A 19,798-nucleotide genomic window follows, 5' to 3' on the forward strand; every position below is an offset into this window, starting at 1 on the left:
GGTCACAGAGTTGTTGGGTCTTTACTGCGTTCAAAGAGATCAGAGAGGATGAGAAAAGCCCGAACTGATGAGAAAGGCCCAATCAGCATTGGCAGCTACCGACCGCATAACAAAACAAGCCAAGTTCAGCACTGGAGCTCAGCTCTCAGCAGCTTGGGCTGAGCCAGTTTTCAGTTCAAAGAGAGCAGCAGGCCAGGAGGAGACAGGCCAGACAATTCGCCCTCTGGCTAAGATGCAAAGGGGGCTGAGTTTCAAGGGGATTCAACGAAAACACTCGCTGGAAGAATAAAGTGAGAGAATGGAGTAATCCTCTTAGGGCCAACAACTTGCAACTGTATGACCAGGTGGGCTCTGGGGGACCCCAGCCTGACTCCAGTAGGCAATGTGCGGCAGCTAAGGCTAACCTGCTGGGAAGCAAGCTGTTTCTCAAGTTCTTTCACCTGTAAAACTGTTAAGTATGGTAAGACTGTCCAAGAAATCCACCGTCAAACCTGTTACCATATAGACCTTTCTTCTGAGCTCCAGACACATACATTGAACTGCCTTCTGGAGAGTTCCACCTGGGTGTTCCTCAGGCATCTTAACCCCTACATGCTCCAAACCAAGCCCGGCTTTGTTCTTCTGTCTCTTATTGCCCAAGTCAAAAAGCCCAGGGAATCAACCCCTTTCTCCCTCTCCTTGCTCCCCAAATCTAACAAGTTACCAAGTCCTGCTTCCTCCCTGTCCTACACAGCTCACTTCAGTCCCTTCCCTTGACCTCCCTGGCCACCGCCTCACCACCACCACTTCTGCCTCTTCCGCCCTGACCCCCTCCAGTCATCTCTGCAGATCACTGTCAATGATATTTCTAGAAAAGCTCTCGGTAGTTCATTCCACTGCTCATTTTATACACTCAAGTATTTCTTGAGCATCTATTAAGTGTGAATCACTCTTCCAGGTGGAGCTTCAACAGGGAACAAAACAGGCGACAAATTCCAGCCTCATGGAATTCACTGTTCAGAACCATTTGTTGTTTTTAGCAAGAAAAAAAAAAAAGCAACTTTTTAACTGTGGCTTTGGAGGAGGAAGTCTAGAAAATCTTTAGCCTTTGTACTGCATGAAAAAAATTACCTTTTATATTTACAGCATGTGGTTGTTACTCTTTCTGGGTCCCAGCACTGCGTTTACCACACCAGATTCTAATTGTGATTTACCAGCCTGTGTCCCCATCACACTCTGAGCCCCTTGAGGGCAGGCAGTTCATCTTACTAATCTTTGCATGCCCAGTGCCTAGCACTGCTTTTCAATAAATACCAGTGGAGTAAATGATTCTATAAAATTAAATGCTTACATGCAGATTTCTGAAACATTTTCAAGGCCCAGGAGAGTTTCATATAGTTCTTCAGGTGAAAATTTGTGTTTTGATCTTAGGTTAAAAGAAAGTGTTTTCTGAGGAAAAAGCAGCATGCTCTTGAGTGCCACTTGCTGGCCAAATAGAGAAAGCCTCTTTAGTTAAGCAAAAAATGAATTAGTGCTAAAGAATTAGTGCTAATCCATGTCAACGATGAGGGGCGCCTGGGTGGCTCAGTCAGTTGAGCATCCAACTTTGGCTCAGGTCATGATCTCACAGTTTGTGGGTTCAAGCCCTGTATCAAGCTCTGTGCTGCCAGTTCAGAGCCCGCAGCCTGCTTGTGATTCTGTGTCTCTCTCTGCCCCTCCCCGCTCGTGCGCGCACCCCACTTGTGTGCGCATGTGAGCGCTGTCTCTCTCTCTCTCTCTCTCTCTCTCAAGTAAAAAGAGAAATGACAATGATGAAAATCATCAGATCTTAAGTCAGGGCTGACTTAAGATCTGATAACTCTAGGGAAATAAAATACAAAATTGGACATTGTGATTGCAAGCATAAAAAATATATTTTTGGGGGTGACTGGGTGGCTCAGTTGGTTTAGGCATCTGACTTCGTCTCGGGTCATGATCTCATGGTTCATGGGTTCGAGCCCCATGTTGGCCTCTATGCTGACAGCTCAGAGCCTGGAGCCTGCTTCAGATTCTGTGTCTCCCTCTCTCTCTGCCCCTCCCCACCCTCAAAAATAAAATAAAACAAACAAATATATATATATTTTTTGAAAGTAAGGACTGGTAGTTATACTGGGATATTGGGGCTATGGGTGAATTTCTTCCTGTCTGTATGCACATTCTTTTAACACTGTGATATGTAGTCATGTTAATTAATAGAATTCTAAACTGTCCAAGATATGATAAGAACGTAGATTTAAAACAACATCATCACTTCTCTAGTGACTCATTCTATCTATCTATCAATCTAGAATTTTTTTTTTTAATCCCAATGTTTTTGAACCTGGGCTGTCCTGTGACTCCTCCTTCAGTCTTTGGGGTTAAGTCAAGTCTTGCCAATGTTTCTTTCAACATGTCCTTCCCAACTATCCAGTCAGAGGGGCCAGATTCAGTCTGCAAAAGTTGCTGGCCTCAGTGCTGAGCAAGTTGGATGCTAGTTAATAAAGACTCCCAGGCACATTCATTGATTCAGCAAACATTTGCTGTGCACTTCCCTGAGTGTCAGGCAGTGTGCTGAGGCTGGCTCCCCACCAATTCCAAATACAGAAAAACCTTACTCATTTGAAACAAACTGGAAGGAAACCTAGCCTGACTTATTGAAAAATCCCCAACTGGTAGGATAGCAGGAAGATAAAACTCACGTATTCCTGCCAAGTAGTTCATGAGAGCCAGACTATGGCTGAAACAGAGGTCTTTGGAGACCTATCTCAGTGACATAAATAAGAGTGCTTGATAAATGAACACAGCAAATTTCTTTAGGTACACAAACACTCAGAACGTCTGAAAGCGATGTGCTCTTTTAAGCAGTTGCGTTAGCCCTCTTCAATCCTGCTAACACAGTATTACAAATAGTTGCCTACATTGTTTTTTTAATCCCTCAGAACCAGTCAATTGTAGCTTGCTTTCTGTGAATTTACTGCCCAGTTCTGAGTCAGTACGGTGCAGATGAGAGTTTACGGCCAACATCATCCACTCTCCTAGAACTTCATTATTCCTCTTCTGGCTATAGCTCGGCCAGGTACCAGCTGTGGAATTGTGGGCATCACATGGCCTTATGTGCTTGTTTCCTCGCCTATAAAATGGGCATCAAAAATAACACTTGACCCTGAAATGGTGAAAGGACTAAGTGAGGGAATGTACATAAGATGTTAACCATACAGCCTGGCTCATAGTACATGTTCAATTAAGTCACTAAAATTATTTCATTCCAGACCTGTGCTCCTAACTTTTGACAGCCTGTGGGCACTGCTTTTTCTTCTGAAAACTTTTACTTACGATTTATTTTATTAAGTTATTATATTGATTGATTGTACCCTAGGGGGCCCAAACCTGAATACTTTTAATCCTTTAACCTCCTTCATTCATTTGCCACTTTGCCTTTTCAGCTACCAACATCCTTCTGGGTATGTGTTTTGCCCACAAACTACTAAGGGACTGTATCTTATGCTCTTATTTTAACACTAAACATCGTGCGTTAGATCCAGTAAGAATTCACCCATTAACTAAGGCACATTGACAATTTATTCACCCGGCCACCAGAAGCAGCCTCTTCTGTGCCGTGTACTCTGGGGAGATGGGGAAAGGAAAGGAGGTTTGGGGGGGGGAGTCCAGGCAGAAGGGTTAACACTGGGCAATCCTGAAAACAGTAGGGGCAGGGAGAGATCTGGAGCAATCAGCCCAGCAATCACTGGGCTGTGTCAAGACTGTCAAGGGGACAAATAGGTGGCCCCAGGGACCAAGGAGAGTTTGCAGGGAGCTGTGGCCTCGAAGACGCCCTTTACCTGCAGGTAGCCTAAGGTCATCTGGTGGATGTCACCTCTGAAAGAACATCTCTGGGGACCTAGACAGCCTGGGACTTGTCATCCTTACAGCCGAAGGCACAGCCCAACTAGCTCCTTAATGATAGTGAGCCTCAGAGCCCCGAGTGGAGGGAGCTCAGGAAGGGGGTCCCGACACCATATCTGAGCTCTGATAGTTACCTGCTATCAGGTAACTTCCCTTCTAGCTGCTGTCCTAATGTAGCTTCTCAATTTCTTACGCTCTGGGGTAAATTTAATCATAATCATTAACCCGTATTTATAGGGAAAAAATGAACAGAATGGATCTAGCCAGAGATTTGGTGACTATACTAAAAGAATTAAGATTTTTTCCCAATTTTCCACTGAAATACCCTAAGCCCAGCTGATTGATTTTCAAATGAAACTACTCTTGTAGCATGCCTTCTTTGGCAAGGGAGGTAGGACATTCATTCCCAAGTGACCACAACATATGCCAGAAATTCCATGGACTCAGCTTTCAGATTAAGCCAGGCTTCTATTTGAAGAGGTGAACTTTGCTCACTGTGGGGTTTACCTGATGCCAATGGAACAGGTACCAGTTGTGCCTTTTCTCATCATATTTCAAAGAATGAGATGTGGATACGATGGCGACGAGAAGCAGCTCCCACCACAAGCTCCCAAATGCACTGGGTGCATCAGGTACTACGGAGATGCGGTCCTTGCCCTCAGGGAGCTGATAATTTATCAACAGATAAATTATCTTGTGTTCTTAACACAAGAGCATGATTCAGGTATTCAGCAACAGAACAAGGGCCCTAAGAGGTGTCAACATTGGGGACAGGGAGGCTCCGGGCCGATTTGTACCAGCTCAGTGCTTGCCATGTGCCGTGTAGGTGAGGGGTAGGGGATGGCACTGGAACATGTCAGCCGTGTGGCAAGTAATCTGGCACAGGGTTCAGGATGGTCTAGAGAGGCGGAAAGGAGACTGGCGGTTACTCCGTGGAGTGGGGTGTGCACGCATCACCCAGGCAGAATCTGGACTGGTATGAGGAAATAAATCCACATCTCGCAAGTTAGCCCCCTCTTGGCTCTACCTTTCCCCGTGAGAGATGCTGCCTGAGGACCCAACTCCCCGCCCCTTCCCCTTTATATCCAGTGTGGACCGTCTCAGTCACACACCCCAACCAACAACCAGCAAATGAGTGAACTTTGATTCCAAACTCAGACAGACTCACACCCTAAAGGCAAAGATGCCCATATAGGAAAAAGGTTACAAAAATACTACAAGTCATCACAAAATTAATTTAGAAGAGGAAGAGAAAACAGAAAAATAATTTGAAGAACATTATCAAATTGCTGCTTATCACCAAAGCCACTAGACTGATGCCAACAAAACACCTGGGTCCAAAACATAGCCTCTTCCCATTTCTGACATTAATACAGTAAGCCATGTAAATGGTGGCAACTTACTATCCAGGAAGCTCTGAAGAAATTTCTGGAGTGGGGCTGACCGTCGAGCTCTGTAAAGGTCAAAAAAAAAAAAAAAAAAAGAAAGAAAGAAAAGAATGTAGATCATTTATTTTACCTCAGATACTCCAAGCCAAGGGGAAAGAGAGCAGCCCCTTTCCTTTCCCAATGTAGCCAACCAAGGACCTTTGGGAGATGGGGAGCTTGGCCAGAAAGGTCTAGGTGCTGGAAGCTTTCTGGGCCAGCGGGCACTCTCGCTCTCTGTGTGCGCTGGAAGATGGCCCCCTGGCTTATGCTTAAATATAGATCCGCAGAGCAGATAGCCCACTGTTTGGCCAGCATGCATTAGTGACGAGGACAACACAGCCTTCACCGGCTTATCCCCAGCCCTCAGAGCCCCTGGCCAAGCCCACCTGAGAGAGACTCCTTCATGCACCCAATGCCACATCCAGAGAGAGGATCACCTGACATCTTAGGTACAGAAAGTACAAAAATGCATTTGAAAAGACCACACTGTATTTAGATCATTTGTTCACCACTGCAGGTTTAGAATGTGGAAATGGGGGAGAAATACAGTTTCACAAAACCCATGAATGACCACTTCAGTCTGAGTGGGGGAGCATTTTATAAAATTACAGGCCACTACCCAATAGAAAGAAAACAACCAAGAGCTACATGCAGAGAAAAGGCAACATAATTACATAGTTGAGGGTTTCTGTTGTCTTGGAGGAAAAAAGGCAAAGGGCTCAATTTATTTTTTAAAAATAATGTGATAGTTGAATAAATTGATGAAAAAGTTAACTTTTAAAGATACTCCTAACCCCAATGGTGATTATTTCAAGGGAAATACCCTATCTGGAGGGAAGGAGAGAAACACCAGGATAAAGAAAGGGAAGAGTGACCAAGAGGGAGGAGAAGACTGGACAGGAAGCAACCTCCATCAGGGCTCACCTGCCTGGTCCTCTGCCTGCCGAACACCCACCCTCACCTGCTGGGTCCTTTCACTTGGGAGGACACCTCTGCCCCAGGATGAGAACACTGCCCTCCCCCACCCCAGCTGCCCGTCCTTACTCCTCAGAGAAGGTACGGCTCTTACCTCCATGTTCATCCTTCCAGCCCTCCTGCCCATCTCCCACCTTGGCACCTGTCCCATTCTGGGTGTTCATCCACTTTGAGGATGATGCCCTGGTCTCCATCTTGGAAAAACTTTTGCGTGACTTTGTGGAGCCCTCTGGGAACATCTTCCTTCCTTCCTTCCACAATCGCATATTTTCAATCAGTGCTGTACCCCTGGGGGACCCCCAGATTCTTCTCTACTCTGGCTCCCAGCAACTACTCACCCAGCAACCTCCCAAGATTTTTTTAGAAACCTCCAGTTTATCAAGTCCATTGACTTTTCCTCAGTCTTCTTTTGCTGACCTCTCTGGAGCACTGGGTAGTTGTACTTTCTTCAACTTCTCTGAACTGTTCACTCTCTGACTCTCCCCTTCTTCTCCTGTTCCATGTCATCCAACATCCCAGGGGTAGCTGTTGTTCTCTCATCCTTTCCATTCACATGAGTCTCCTTCCATCTTTCATCTGCTCCCAGAGCTTCGCCCAGGTGGCGCTTCACTCTCTTCAGGTGGCTCCAATTGACTTTATAAGCCCCTGCCTCTTTTAGGACACCTCGTCTTAGATTTCCAGCTGCCTACTGGATATTCCCTACATGATACCCAACCAATGCTTCAAAAATAAATCACGTAAAACTAACTCCATCTTACCACTGTGCTGATTTTCTCCCCATCAATCTTATGTGATGTATGAAGGTCCTCACCCCTCTGGCTTCCTAGCCAAAACCCTAGAGTTGCCTCTGTCCCCATCCATCCCCCAATTCTTTGTTCTACACACCAGTTAAAATGTCCTGTTGCAACTTCCTCTGTGAGTGCTGTCACATCCACCCCTCGCCTCCCTTCATGCTGGTGCTGGAGTGGGGGCCCTCACCCTTCCATGCTGGGACCTCTGCAGTAGCCTCCATGCCTTCTGCACCTCCAACTGGGGGTTCTCCCTTCAACTTCACCTCTCTAGAGTGAGGACACAGACTTTCCAAAAACAATTCCAGAATCACAACATTGGTCTGTAGACAAAATCATCCCCCCTTAGCCATATTTTCTGAGCCTCTGTAATCCAGGGTCAACCCTTTTTCCCATACCTACCTTCCACTACTACTGAGTTTTCCATTACAGCTGAATTTTCTACTTTATTCCCTGCATACATGCTAAATGTGTTCACTTTTGTGCTCTTGACCATGCCTCACATGGATGCCCCTTATTTCTACCATGTACCTAGGTTGCACCCATCCTTTAAGATCCCGGCTAACTCCTTGGGGAAGTCTTCCACAAGGTCAGTTTCTCCTGGCACTCAGAGCCCATACCGTTCTTTTAGCTCTTCGCAGGCACTGCTGTGCATTATTCGAGAGCCTTATGCATGAGTGGGACTAAGCTGTCATGTTTCTGAAGGCAAAGTTCACACATCAGACCCTTCTCTGTGCCCACCTTGCCTGGGTAGTGGTCCATGTACTGGAAGCCGTCTAACTTCAGGAAGGCCTCAGCGAGTTCAGTAATTCTCCAGCTGCCTTGCCTCCTTGTATGTATAATAGAACCGCTCTTATTAGACTATTTTGAAAAGTGACCCCTGATTTGTTTTAGGACCTGGAATCTTCATGCTCCCATCCCACCCCAGAGCACTCTAGGACTTACCTGAGGTTCTCACTCTCAAACTAGCTCAGACCTTCCATCCCACAGAGGCTACAACCGGTTCCAGTCTCCACCCTGGCTGGAAACCCCCCACCCCCTTCTCCCTGCTCCATGATATATCTGCCTTGATTGTGTGCACTGTGGCTCACCTTTGTGCCTCACCCAAGTTCTGAAGAGGGGCCTGGGTGCACTCACCCTTTTGTGATTCTGGATTCCTGAACCCCAGCTCTCCTGATCTGCTTTCAGTTCTTCAGTTTCTGACCTTATTTCAGCCTGCCTTGGCTGCTGCCATAATCCTGTGGGCTCCCTACTCCTTCCCTGGCTTAGGGTCCGGCACTCACAAGACTTCATAACCCAAGTCTCTCAAGACCCTCCTTGTCTTAGTTCTGCTTAAACAGAACACAACCCACAGCATTTCCCACTTTTCCTGCCATGGTCTGTGGACCTTTCTGGCCTCTCCAGCAGTGACTGCATTCCTTCTTTATTTTCTGTAAAGATACCCTTTCCTTGTAACAGTCTTTGTTATTTTGTCAGGGAGCCCTGGGGGTGGTTGTCCAAATAGTTGGTATGTTTCTTCCCTTGGCAACCCATTTACCTTGGACTCTCTCTCTCTCTCTCTCTCTCTGACATATCCTTTAATAAACCACATTTTGACATAGCCCTCTTTAAAAATATCCATGCAGGTTGAGTTTCAGATGCTTGTTTGTGGCCAGGCTGTCTGGCCTCTGGAGTGCATTTTTTCATGGAGAACTTTCTAACCTTCCAAATGACAAACAGGACCGCTCTGATGGTGCCAGGCACGTAAGAGGCACTCAAATCACTGCCACTGTGTTTTTGAAAATGATCTCTGAGGTTGGCATCTCCCAAGGCTGCAAAAAAACAAGGAAAGCGCCCCCCAAAAATGGCTCCCTGAAAATCTGGAGAAGGTATATGGAGGCAAGGGAAGGAAAGGGTCACCTTCTGAGAGCACAGAAAGAGAATGATAAGGGGGTGGGGTCATTTAAATCACCAGCCACCCTGTGTATATTTGAAAAGTCTCCTTTAAGGAAGATGCCAAGCTCAAAAGAAATCCAGGCAAAAATTAGGTTGGTGGGAGAGGAAAACAGGAGTCAGAAAGCCATGCAGCTTAAAAAGAAGCAGCATTACCACTCATTGCCTTGCCTGTATCGAAACCAGAGAGCAGAGGAGAAAACAAAACCAAGCTGGAAGAGGAACCGACAGCGTGAGAAAAACTAGGAAATACCTGTGACAAGTTTGCCCCGGGTGCTTTATTAAGCGTCTCCGTGTTTTCTAAATCTGCCTCTAACTCTGCTGGGCAGAGGTTGAGATCTGTTTCTAGATTAGTCTGGTTTGAGAAAGAAAAGATGGGAAAGCATGTTTTAGTTTAGAGGAGAGGCAGAAAGAATGGAAGGTTAAGTTTGAAAAATGAGCTGGTTTAGTGCTATACTTTAATAAGGCAAAGATGGCATGACTGAACACAAGAGCTCACTAGAAATCAGGTGCAGACGTGAAAACAGAATGCAACATTAGGCAGAGAAAATATAAATCCTCAAGTCATCAGAGCTCCAAAAGGCTATTCTACTCGCTAGAGAGAACTACAAATACCACAAAAACCTACCTTTTGCGAAAGACCTATTTTTGCTGTTTTCAGAGTCTAGTGACTGTGACAAGCAGGATATGTCAGGAGACTAAGGCATTGCTTTATAAACCTCTAAACATTAGTAGACGTCTTACAGACTTTGTTAAATAGTTTTATCACCAAGCCAAAAAAACAAAAAAGTTATCAAGTTAAAAAAAAGTGATTTGAGAAAATAATAATAATTAAAACAAAACAAAACAACAACAACCAAAAACCCCACAACACACTCACACTAACCAGGCTAGAGAACACACACACAGCCCACGGAGGAGGCACAGCAGAATTACCTTTCTATCCTCTCTAGGAAGGATAGAGCAGTCTCCAGGAGTATAATCCCATATCTTTTTGGGAGGCTGACGGGAAGCAGAGGAGGAAATGAAGAAATGAGCATAAAGACATAAAGACAAACATGGAGACCAGCTCAAACGAAGAGGGGCACACTAGGAGAACTGCATCAACACAGAGAAGTGAACTCAAAACACAGGGAGCAGGCACTCTGCCTCCTGAGGGGGCCGCCCAGGGAAGGGTTCTGCAGGATTTAGGAGCTGGAAACATTAACTGGGAATTTTTTTCTAGGTCTACATCTCAAGAGTAAATCATTGTTGGATTCTAAACATTGAAAACATAAAAAAAGAAAACAGAAGAAAAAAAAGCATTAACACCAATTTGAACGAAAATCAAAACTCTGAAATTCCTCACCATTCTTTTTTTTTCTTTTTTAGTTGAGACGGCTGACATACATCCTCACTATTGTTTTCAAATTAAGATGGACACTGAGATTCTATGTTTTTGAAGCAGTCTTCTCCACGGTAGAATTCATTATACCTTAATAAGTGTTGTGAATTTGGAGATTTGGCCAGGGGAGGGTAAATTGAACCAAATGTGCTTTCTGTGGTTTGTGTACAAATCCATGTACAAAATGGGTGTTCTATAATGCACTGTGTAACTAGATAATTCCAGTGGACAACACTTAAAATCTCCTTTTAAAGCTTAACTAGACTTTGATAACATTGCTGGTAGCACAGCCATGCCTTTCATCAGCCTTACAGAACAGTCCATAACTTGAATTTGAACAGCAGACTATAGGGTTATTTTCATTTTCTCCTTTAACTCTTCAAGTTAGAATTAGAGCTGCATTCCTAAAACAGAACTCTGCCAAGAGAACTGTAAGTTTAATGAAGGAGGGGTTCAGAGGGTAGGACATCTGGAAGTTACAAGCCACTTGTAACTGTGGAACCTCTCCCCCACCAAGTAGACCTTGTTTTGCCTATTTAGACCTGAGATGTCTTATACAATGACTCCTGAACAGAGGAGATCATTAATAGCTCCTGGAATTTTGAGCAAATATTACAACTATGTGGAAGCATGCAAATTGGTTTACTTTGTGACATTTTGCCTTCAGCTTACTTCTAGAAATCACGTTGATTCCTGCAGAAATTGCGGGGGGCGGGAGGGGAGAACTAACATCCAGACTGTTAGTAATGAACCTGCAAATGAAAAGCAATCTGAATCCAAGGTGCTTTCATCACTGACAGCTAATAGGTCAATAATGCAATCTCTGTGCATGTATATACTCTGCAATGTGTAAAGTAAGTGCTATTAAAAATTACCATTCATCTTTAAGCACTTAATACACTTGGACTGTTCACCTGGAGAAGTAAACTTTTTAAAGTCACTTAGATCTTACCTAGTCATTTCTTTCATAACTGCAAAATGTTAATGCAGTGCTTACAAATTAAATTGGTTTCAAAAGTCTCACAAAAAGGGTGCCTGCCATCTTGAATTATTTGATATTCTACAACAACATATCCGAGCTAAAAGGTACTACAAGCCAGCATCTTGCTAAGATTTCAGCTCATCCGGGTAGCTGGCTTTAAGTGCAAGAGTTGAGGAAGAAACGAGTTCAGGGTCAATGTCTAGTGTCCAAGTTCTGGCAGGCTTTTCACTCAGGGGAAGTGGGTCCGGAGTTGGTATGGAAAAAAAAAATAGAAATGATGATTCATATTATTTGGTAAGAGTTTTAATTTCATGCTGCTTCTGAATGACTGAAAAACCTGCTGAAACAATTTCCATGATTTACACCACTTTTATTTATAGCCCTTATTATAGCCTAGAGCAATTAAGGTAGGACTGAAGAAAAAATTTCTCCCCCAACAACACCTTCTTCCCAAACTTGGAGCAAGAGCCAGTCATCAAGTTGGTTCCACTGGATGACAAGCCCACCCTTCAGATGCTTCTTTCTAGATCATAAGGAGCCACTCGTCTCAAAACTGTTCCTCAGGATATGGGCATTAAGTTATTTTGGCAAGTCTTCAACAGTATTATCTTTTATTACTTTAAAAAACCCACACAAAAAGTCCCATTTTAGAAGGGCTCTAAGGTCTGTGCAAGGAACATCATGGCTTCAGAGGAAATGACATTTTCAAAAAGGATCACTAAGTCTTTAAATAATTAAGAGGCACCTAGAACAACAGTAGCAATACAAATTCTAGGAAGGTCTCACTACACAAATGGACCGTGTCCTCAACATTTATTTGGATTGGTTGTGTGATTCTCAGACCACACTTTCCAGCAGAAACAGTGTTAGTCTACCAAGCTATTCACAGAGCCTATTTAATGTATGCTGGGACTCAAATACTGCCCTTTGCTAACAAAAACAGAATTATTTGCAATTACAGATTCAGTAAAACAAACCAATCACATGATAAAAATTGTTTCGCACCTTTCCCTAAAAGTTAACATTTCAGATAAAACTAATTTAGTTATTTGGCAAATGAGAAATGGCTAGCAATTTGTGAATTCTGAGAGGAGCTTCCAAAATCTATGACATGGACTCTCCATTACACAGAATTTAAAGCTAATAGCTTTTGCTTACCCTGATGAAGGTATGGCATTGTTATTACATATACCAATCATGGTCTTTTTTTTTTTTTTTTTTTTTTTTTTTGCCTTTGGCAGAGGGGGAAGGGACCACACGATTCAGAAGTAGCTTTTCGTGTGAGATGTTTGAACAAGTTTTAAGAAAAAGAAAAGGGTTAAGATACGGTTAAATTTTTGAGGGTGGAGAAGGTTGCCTGAGGTGGACTTCAGTGAAGTCTGAATGGTGAACAGCAAAGGAAAAAGGGAGAGAAAGGAGAAATGAGGCGTGCACCACAGCTAGGGAGAGAAGAGGGTGCAGACTCCAGGTTAGACACATCCCTCTATACTGCACTAGGTGGCGCTGTTCACTCAGGACAGTTGAGCCGCTAAGAGGCATCCAGGACAGGGTGAGCAGGAAGGAAACTTGTTCCCACCAGCAGGATGTTTGTAAGTCAGGCGCTCCTAACTCAGAAGGTGCCTCAACTTCCTAACAAAGCTCAGCATCGCTGAATCAAATTAGCAGTTCCACAGCAGCCGCTACATCTGTCTTTGGCTTCATCTTAATGAAAAATGTACACCATGGAATGTAACATTTCATTGAGCTATAAATTCCTGTCTGCAAATAAAACTATCATTCTAAGCCCCAGTGATTCCAGTGCTGGCTTCAATGTTTAAAGTTTCATACAAGCATCTGACAAAATGGTTTTTTTATATATATATACACTTAATTCCTCCACCCATAAATTCTTTTTGCAGCTGTAGTAAGACTTTAAAGTAACTGGAGGTTTAGGGTCAGTTTCTAGCCATCTCCAGTGGAAAAATGACTCAATTCTCCCTTCTGTTTGATACCCCGCTGGGTGCAGGGCTAAGAAAATCCTCCTGTCAGTGCCAAAAATCAGTTTGCACCAAGGCCAACTCAGAGACATCACAGGGAAGCTGCAAAACATTAGGAACTCTAGCACATTTACTGCTGAGCCTAACTCCCATTTCAAATTTTGGGAAATATTACCCTAACTTGTAGATCATTCCCTGAGTCACCTATAACAGGGATGTATTTGTGGATCACATCTACACACAAAGGCCCTTTTGGGCACTTCCCTTGCACATGTACTTAAAAAAATTTTTTTTCTTTTTAAAGCAGTGACAATGCTGGTCTTCCCAGTGTGTAATGCATTTTCCTGCTTATCTTCAGTTTGCCATAAAGACTTTGGTTAAGTAATCAAACCAGTGGCTGAAATAATGCTGTCCACAAGGCGTGTGATATTTGTTGCTAGTGGTGGGGGGTCCTGAGCAATGATTTAGTCGTGTTTCTCTGTGATTTTCTGGCAAGAAATAATTCCAGAGCTCACTGTCCTTCCTCGGCAAAAGCTTACAGGTTGTAGTGAGAATAGACAGTCCCACTATTGACAAGTGAAATGGCTGTTCCCTGCTTCCTGCATTCCTTACAAATAGATCTGACTGTTTAGCGGCAACAATGCATCAACAGCATTATTTAAAAAGGTGTCTATAACCACTGAAGCTATTAAACTTACCGGTTTCCCAAACTCCAATTCCGAAAAGAATTTATACCAAGGTTCATTCTTTAAATCTATCTCTTCTGGGCTTATATCCCGACTCTATAGGGGTTGGTGATAGGGAAATGGAAGAGAGAGAAGGATAACATTATGCAAAGATTACATAGGAACAGGCCAGTAGAGATGCAGTGGTTTCCGGGTATCTATAGCAACTGTATTCAACAGCAGCAATCATCCATTTTTACAGACATCAGCAAAAACAAGGAGCTAAAACAGGTGGGAGAGGATGGGTTTATAAAAACAGAGAAATGGTGGTAGAGAGCAGTGAGTGAATCATTCTCAGCCCTAAGGCAGAAGGCAAATGGACTACGGGTGGAGAATTTTACACCATACTGCTGACCTCCACGACAGATCGGAATATGAGCATATTCCTCAATAACTTTATCGTGGGAGAAGAGAAAGCCCTTATTTCCTCTTTACAAAGAGCTGTTAGTTAGGAGCAAACAATCTGGTGAGCACGCCAAACATTTAGCCATCTATGCCAGATGAGTAGAGCAAATAATTTTTATTGGCTAGTATATAGTTTTAGTACTTATTTGCAAAGCTGCCTTAAGGTTTTCAAAAGAAATGCAAATACCAACACTTCATAAAAGCCAATTTGTTAATACTGCATCTTTAATGGCACATGAGTAGGTGAGAAATCATGTCCCATAAACAGTAAAGTGAAAGATGATATAGGTAAAAACAGAACACAAGTGTCAAAACATTTTAAATGAGCATCCATGGGGGATGAATACAGACAGAATACACTTCGTGTTTTCACAGATAAATGTTAAAGAACTGGGAAAAATAAAGTGAGGGAAAAGCTGAATGAGACAGACAACAGAGCAGGGGGGGAAAAAAACTTCTGGGTTATGTTACAAAAATTAGATATCTCAACCTTATATAACTCTAAGAGGCAGTTCACACAGACTATTGATAATTTGATTCCATGGGATTCCATATGGAGTCAGATATTTATAAAGTTTTCCTTGCTCTGTGGCATCACTTGTGTTTCTGGAAATAATTAGTCGGCAAATGAATGCCTGACAAGCAAATCAGGTTTCCCCTTAATAAACTGGAGATGTACATTCACATCAGACAAAAGCATCAGAGGCTCATGGCTTCATTAAATTCATATATGTGTATATATGTTTCAGAAAACCTCGGCAGTCACTAAATGACAGAGATATGATGATTTTCTGACAATATGAAATATAAAATATACATTTTGCACCAAGATTGAAAACAATATAAAATAAACTTCACTCCCTCGGGGCAATGATGCGTGAAGGAAATTGGACGACACTGCTTCACAGAGTAGCCCCTTCAGACACGTTTTTCTTAACATTCTGTTAACAGGCCTTTTGCAGTTTGTAGAAATGGCTGTAAACTTTGTGATCTTGACCAGACCCTTCTTCTAAAATCCTTAGAAGAATTTTTACCATGATTTCTACTTCTGTTTTAAATGGAGGAAGATAAGGCAGAGAACTTTTCTTTAACTGAAATTTGTTGAATGTAAGTTAGTTGGGATCAGAGGGAAATGTCTACTGAAATGGTGTCTGTCCTCTTGCACCCAGATTAAAACCTCCTCCAACTGGCTTTAGGGACTTAGGGCTTAAATCCTGAAGGAGAAGGTGTATTCCTTCTCACTGGATTGTGAAATGATGTAAGATAGTGGATTCCAAATGGATTCTTTATGTATTCAGTGAAATGAGGCACAAGATCTATAAGGACACAACTATTCAGGAGGGACCGTTCGGACCCTGGGGCATCGTAGACCCTTCCAGGATGGGGTTTCATGAAACCTATGTCATGTTTATTATTTTTAAACACTATTTATAAACTGCTCCCTGGGAATAGGTTAGGTTTTTGTTGTTGTTGTTTTAAATAAAATGTACCAGCTCTTTCAGGAAATGGCCCGAATGTTCTGGTACTAGGTCCTGAAAGAATTAACCCATTTTATTGCCGAAGGTTGCTTGCAGAGTGTTGTTAACTGCGGAGGTTAACACGGTGCTGAGAACTGAATCAGGAGGCATGTCAACTGCTTAGGCCCAGAGCAGGTGCCCAGAGAGAGAGTTAAAGAGGGAATACCACACGGCACTGACATCTGTGTTTGATTTTGTCATTTGTAACTCGGCTGTGGATCCACTTATGGAATGGACAAATAGAAAACGTCCTTTTGGATGGCAGAATGTGAGCTCTGTACCGGCAGGCAGGATGGGTTCCACAACGCCAGGCTTGGTTCTCTACCGTGGGCTATTTTCCCAGCTCGGCAAAATCCTTGGAAAAGGCAGATGACCTGCCAGAAAAATGCCTGATTCTCCTCAAGGATGGTATTGCTTCTTGGAAAGGAGCCAGAGCCTAGCTTCAATTTTTAATTAAACAATCTTAATGTGGTACGTTCATTTCCATAGCACTTTATAATGTTCATAGTTCTTTTACACATGACCACACTTCATCCTCTCATTCGACACTTCAGTGAGTATGGAATACCACTCAATACTCATTTCAATACTCAGTGCTTTGGTAATGTTGGCAGGCCAAATAATACTTCCCATTTTACAGATGAAAGCACTGAGGTTCCAGAAAGTTAAATGACTTGCCCCAAGATACCTTAGGGCAGACTCAGAATTTGAACTCAGACCTTCCAACTCCTAGGTCCAGCGCTCTTTATAGTATAGGACATCCCCGTCTCACGTTCCTGAGAAGGAGGTAGACCCTCTACGTTTGCAGGGGATACCAAGCTAAAACAGGGGTAAATGACAAACTTGAAAAGCCAGGAAGAAACTCAAAGTGACCGTACACCGGAAGAAACCAAGTTGGGTCAACCCCCTTGTTTTACACATCCAAATCTATATCGTGCCTATAATTACTATTTTAATTCCTGTCCTTCCCAATATATGCCTGTGGGGGCAGGGACCCCAACCTCTAAGCCAGGGCTTGGCACATAAAAGTTATTCTATATATATTTGTTGAATTGAGCTGAAGCTCTTAAGGGACTTTAGAGGAAAGTTAAAGGAACAAAGCCAGAAAAAGGCCATTTGTGACAAAGCAAGGCTTGACCAACAGACCTCCAATCCCAAGGCCGCAAGACAAGACAGTGGTCTCAGACTATGATGAGAGGGGCTGAGGAGTCATGAAGAACGTCACAGCAGTTGGCTAAATGACTGAAGAGGCCAGAAGGCTGTAAATGTACTGTGTGGGATTCAGAAGGCAGCACAGTGTTTCACTGGCCGGGGATGGTCCAGCTTCGCACCTGGGACAAGACAAGCTCTTAGGCGGCCTCTACAATCTACTGCCACCCTCCCTGTGGTAGATGTGCCTGTGAGGTCGCTACTGAAATTGGCAAGCGTCAGCAGACAGGAGTACCTCAAATTGGGAAAAAACACACACATTTTTCTCCTCAATAGGAGTTGTACATTTCTATGAGCAAATTTAGATTCTACATCTGTCACGAGTTAGCATACTGATCCACAGTTAACGACAATACAAAAGTGTGTGTGTGTGTGTGTGTGTGTGTGTGTGTGTGTGTGTGTGTGTGTTGATAGGGGTGGGGGTGGGAGGCGTCCTCAAATTCTGGCAAACCAGATACTAGATGCCAAAAGGAAAGACACACGGACACTTACGTGCCAACTTTTCTGTTCATGTGGCAAAAATAGCAGGGAGAAAATTTTCAAAAATAAAGGACTAATTCAACTAGTGTGAGGAGTAGACTGTGAAATGAAGGAGATCTGAAATTTTTCTCTCAACTGCAAGACTTCTCTGAGGAAGAACAGAGCTAAAGAGTGAACAGCACTGAATGAAACGGCTGTCCATGGTGCTCCTCCCAGGCCCGCCTGGGGCCTTCACGTCCGGTCGCCGGGCCGGCCCCGGTCGTTTACCACACAGGGGAGCTTCCTGTGTAGGACTGCCGGGCGGGGCTTCACCAACCGTGTTTGCGGCCACCACAACTCTCCAGAGGCCCCTGAGGGGCACTACTGTCACTTTCCAGGGTTTGTAACCATTGTGGGATGAATGAGAAGCACAAAAACAAAATGTTGTTTTTTTCTTATTTCTGGATGGTGATCAAATGACTAGGAACCAAGGAAAGGAGGGGGAAAAGAAAAAGAAATTCAGAAAAGGGGCAAGCTTTCCCTGAAAGCGATGATCACCTATGAACCATAATACTGCCCAAACGAAAGCACCCTATAGAATCTAGGGCTATGGAATCTCTGAAGTCATTTAAATGTAGATATGTGACGGTGCGTCCCGGGCTGGTGATTCAAGTGTCATGAATGTGCCAAAGCACATGACTGTCTTTCTAGGAACAGCAGCGTGGAAGGTGAACTTCTGCCATGTATTTTCTTCTACTTCTAACAGGGAGAGGACCCCCAGGGCACTGTGGGGCCAGAGGCAAAATTCTCTGCTCGTCTCTGAACTTTTTGCTTAAAATAACTTTGGTGCACAGTGATGCTAAAGAATGACAGCTCTAAAGCATTTCTGTGCACTGTTGACCTTTCTTCCCAATTAAAATTACTTATCCCTTTGTGCTTTTAAAGATGTCACATTTTTATTTTAGTAAAAGTCAAATCAATTATTACTTAAAGCATGTAGAGTGGAAGAGGTGGAGGGAAAAGAATCTGAACCTGCATTTCAGAGGCCTACTTAATCTGTTCGCAGTGTGGTAACTGCATTTTAATAAAAACCAAACCCCAGCATGATCATTCCATCCTGCTGGCACGGCTGGAGGGCTGCAATCTTTATAGAGCTTTGGAGAATCCCTTTAACCATGATCAGAATTCTGAACCAGCTTTTCTAACGAAGGGTGAACAAAAGGGAAGCGTGAGTGGCAGATACAAAACTAATCAGTTTGTAAAAATTCTTTCCCACTTCGCAGAAGAAGCCTCGTTTCCAGGGTGGTCTTCTATGCCTATACAGGCCATTTTCCCCACTTATAATCGCTTGGCGATGTGAACTTGTATAGAGAATCAGAAACCAGATTGAATATGAGATTCGTCCTCAATACTGCACTCGGCAGAGGGGGAAGACCTACAAGACATATTCTAACAGCCTGGGTCTTTTTTTCCCAAGTCACAACATCAGATTCATTATTTACCTCTTAATGACGTGCCGGTAGCTTCTATAAAATTTATGTGTGTTCAAATAAGAGCCGCTTAAAAAAAAAAACCAAAAACCTGACTCTGGTCCAGTTAGCAATAAGCCTGATAAATTAATGGTTAGAGGTTTTTAAAAAGACAGCAGCAAAATCAATCTTTACATTAGTAGGGGATTTTAAATTAGTTCAAATCATGCACAAAAAGAACAACAAAGAACAATAAGGTTTCTTTCAAAGCAGACTCCCAGGACTTAATTTATAAACACCTGCAAAACTGAAAAGGGTAAAAATGCTTCATGTTTTCATGGTCTTCGAAACATAGCGAGTCTACCTCAGGGGAGAAAGAACGTAACCCAGATGCACAATGCATCGGGATTAAAGAACGTGGCAGGGGAGACAAAAGAACTTTAATATACACATTACCATCTTTTCGTTGGTCAGAACGGAAGACTTGCCCGGCTGATAATCGTAAATGCTTTTGGGCTCTGCACGGTATTTCCTTGTATCCACTTTCTTATCTGGGGGCTCCCAGTCGTTTCTGTAGAAAAAAAATCCTATTAGAGCTATTTTCATGAAAATTGGCATCCGACACGGTCTGGCTTTGGCTGACTGTAGTC

General features: G+C 43.3%; 1 protein-coding gene across 20 annotated transcripts in view; it reads right to left on the reverse strand.

Annotated features, from left to right (window-relative positions):
* Positions 1-19,798, reverse strand: part of SORBS1 (sorbin and SH3 domain containing 1) — a 232,478-nt gene that overhangs the window by 42,712 nt on the left and 169,968 nt on the right. For 10 of the 20 annotated variants that reach the window (XM_047825223.1, XM_047825222.1, XM_047825217.1 and 7 more), the window contains 2 exons: positions 19,605-19,719; positions 5,304-5,353 (listed from right to left, as the gene is read on the reverse strand). In XM_047825223.1, the coding sequence (XP_047681179.1) occupies positions 5,304-5,353; positions 19,605-19,719 (165 nt within the window). Of the gene's footprint in view, positions 1-5,303; positions 5,354-9,275; positions 9,378-9,958; positions 10,025-14,062; positions 14,147-19,604; positions 19,720-19,798 lie in introns of all 20 variants that reach the window. The other 10 variants (XM_047825228.1, XM_047825226.1, XM_047825224.1 and 7 more) reach the window with 2 other exon arrangements.

Source organism: Prionailurus viverrinus, chromosome D2 (genome assembly GCF_022837055.1).
Source record: "Prionailurus viverrinus isolate Anna chromosome D2, UM_Priviv_1.0, whole genome shotgun sequence".
Classification (NCBI taxonomy): Eukaryota; Metazoa; Chordata; class Mammalia; order Carnivora; family Felidae; genus Prionailurus; species Prionailurus viverrinus.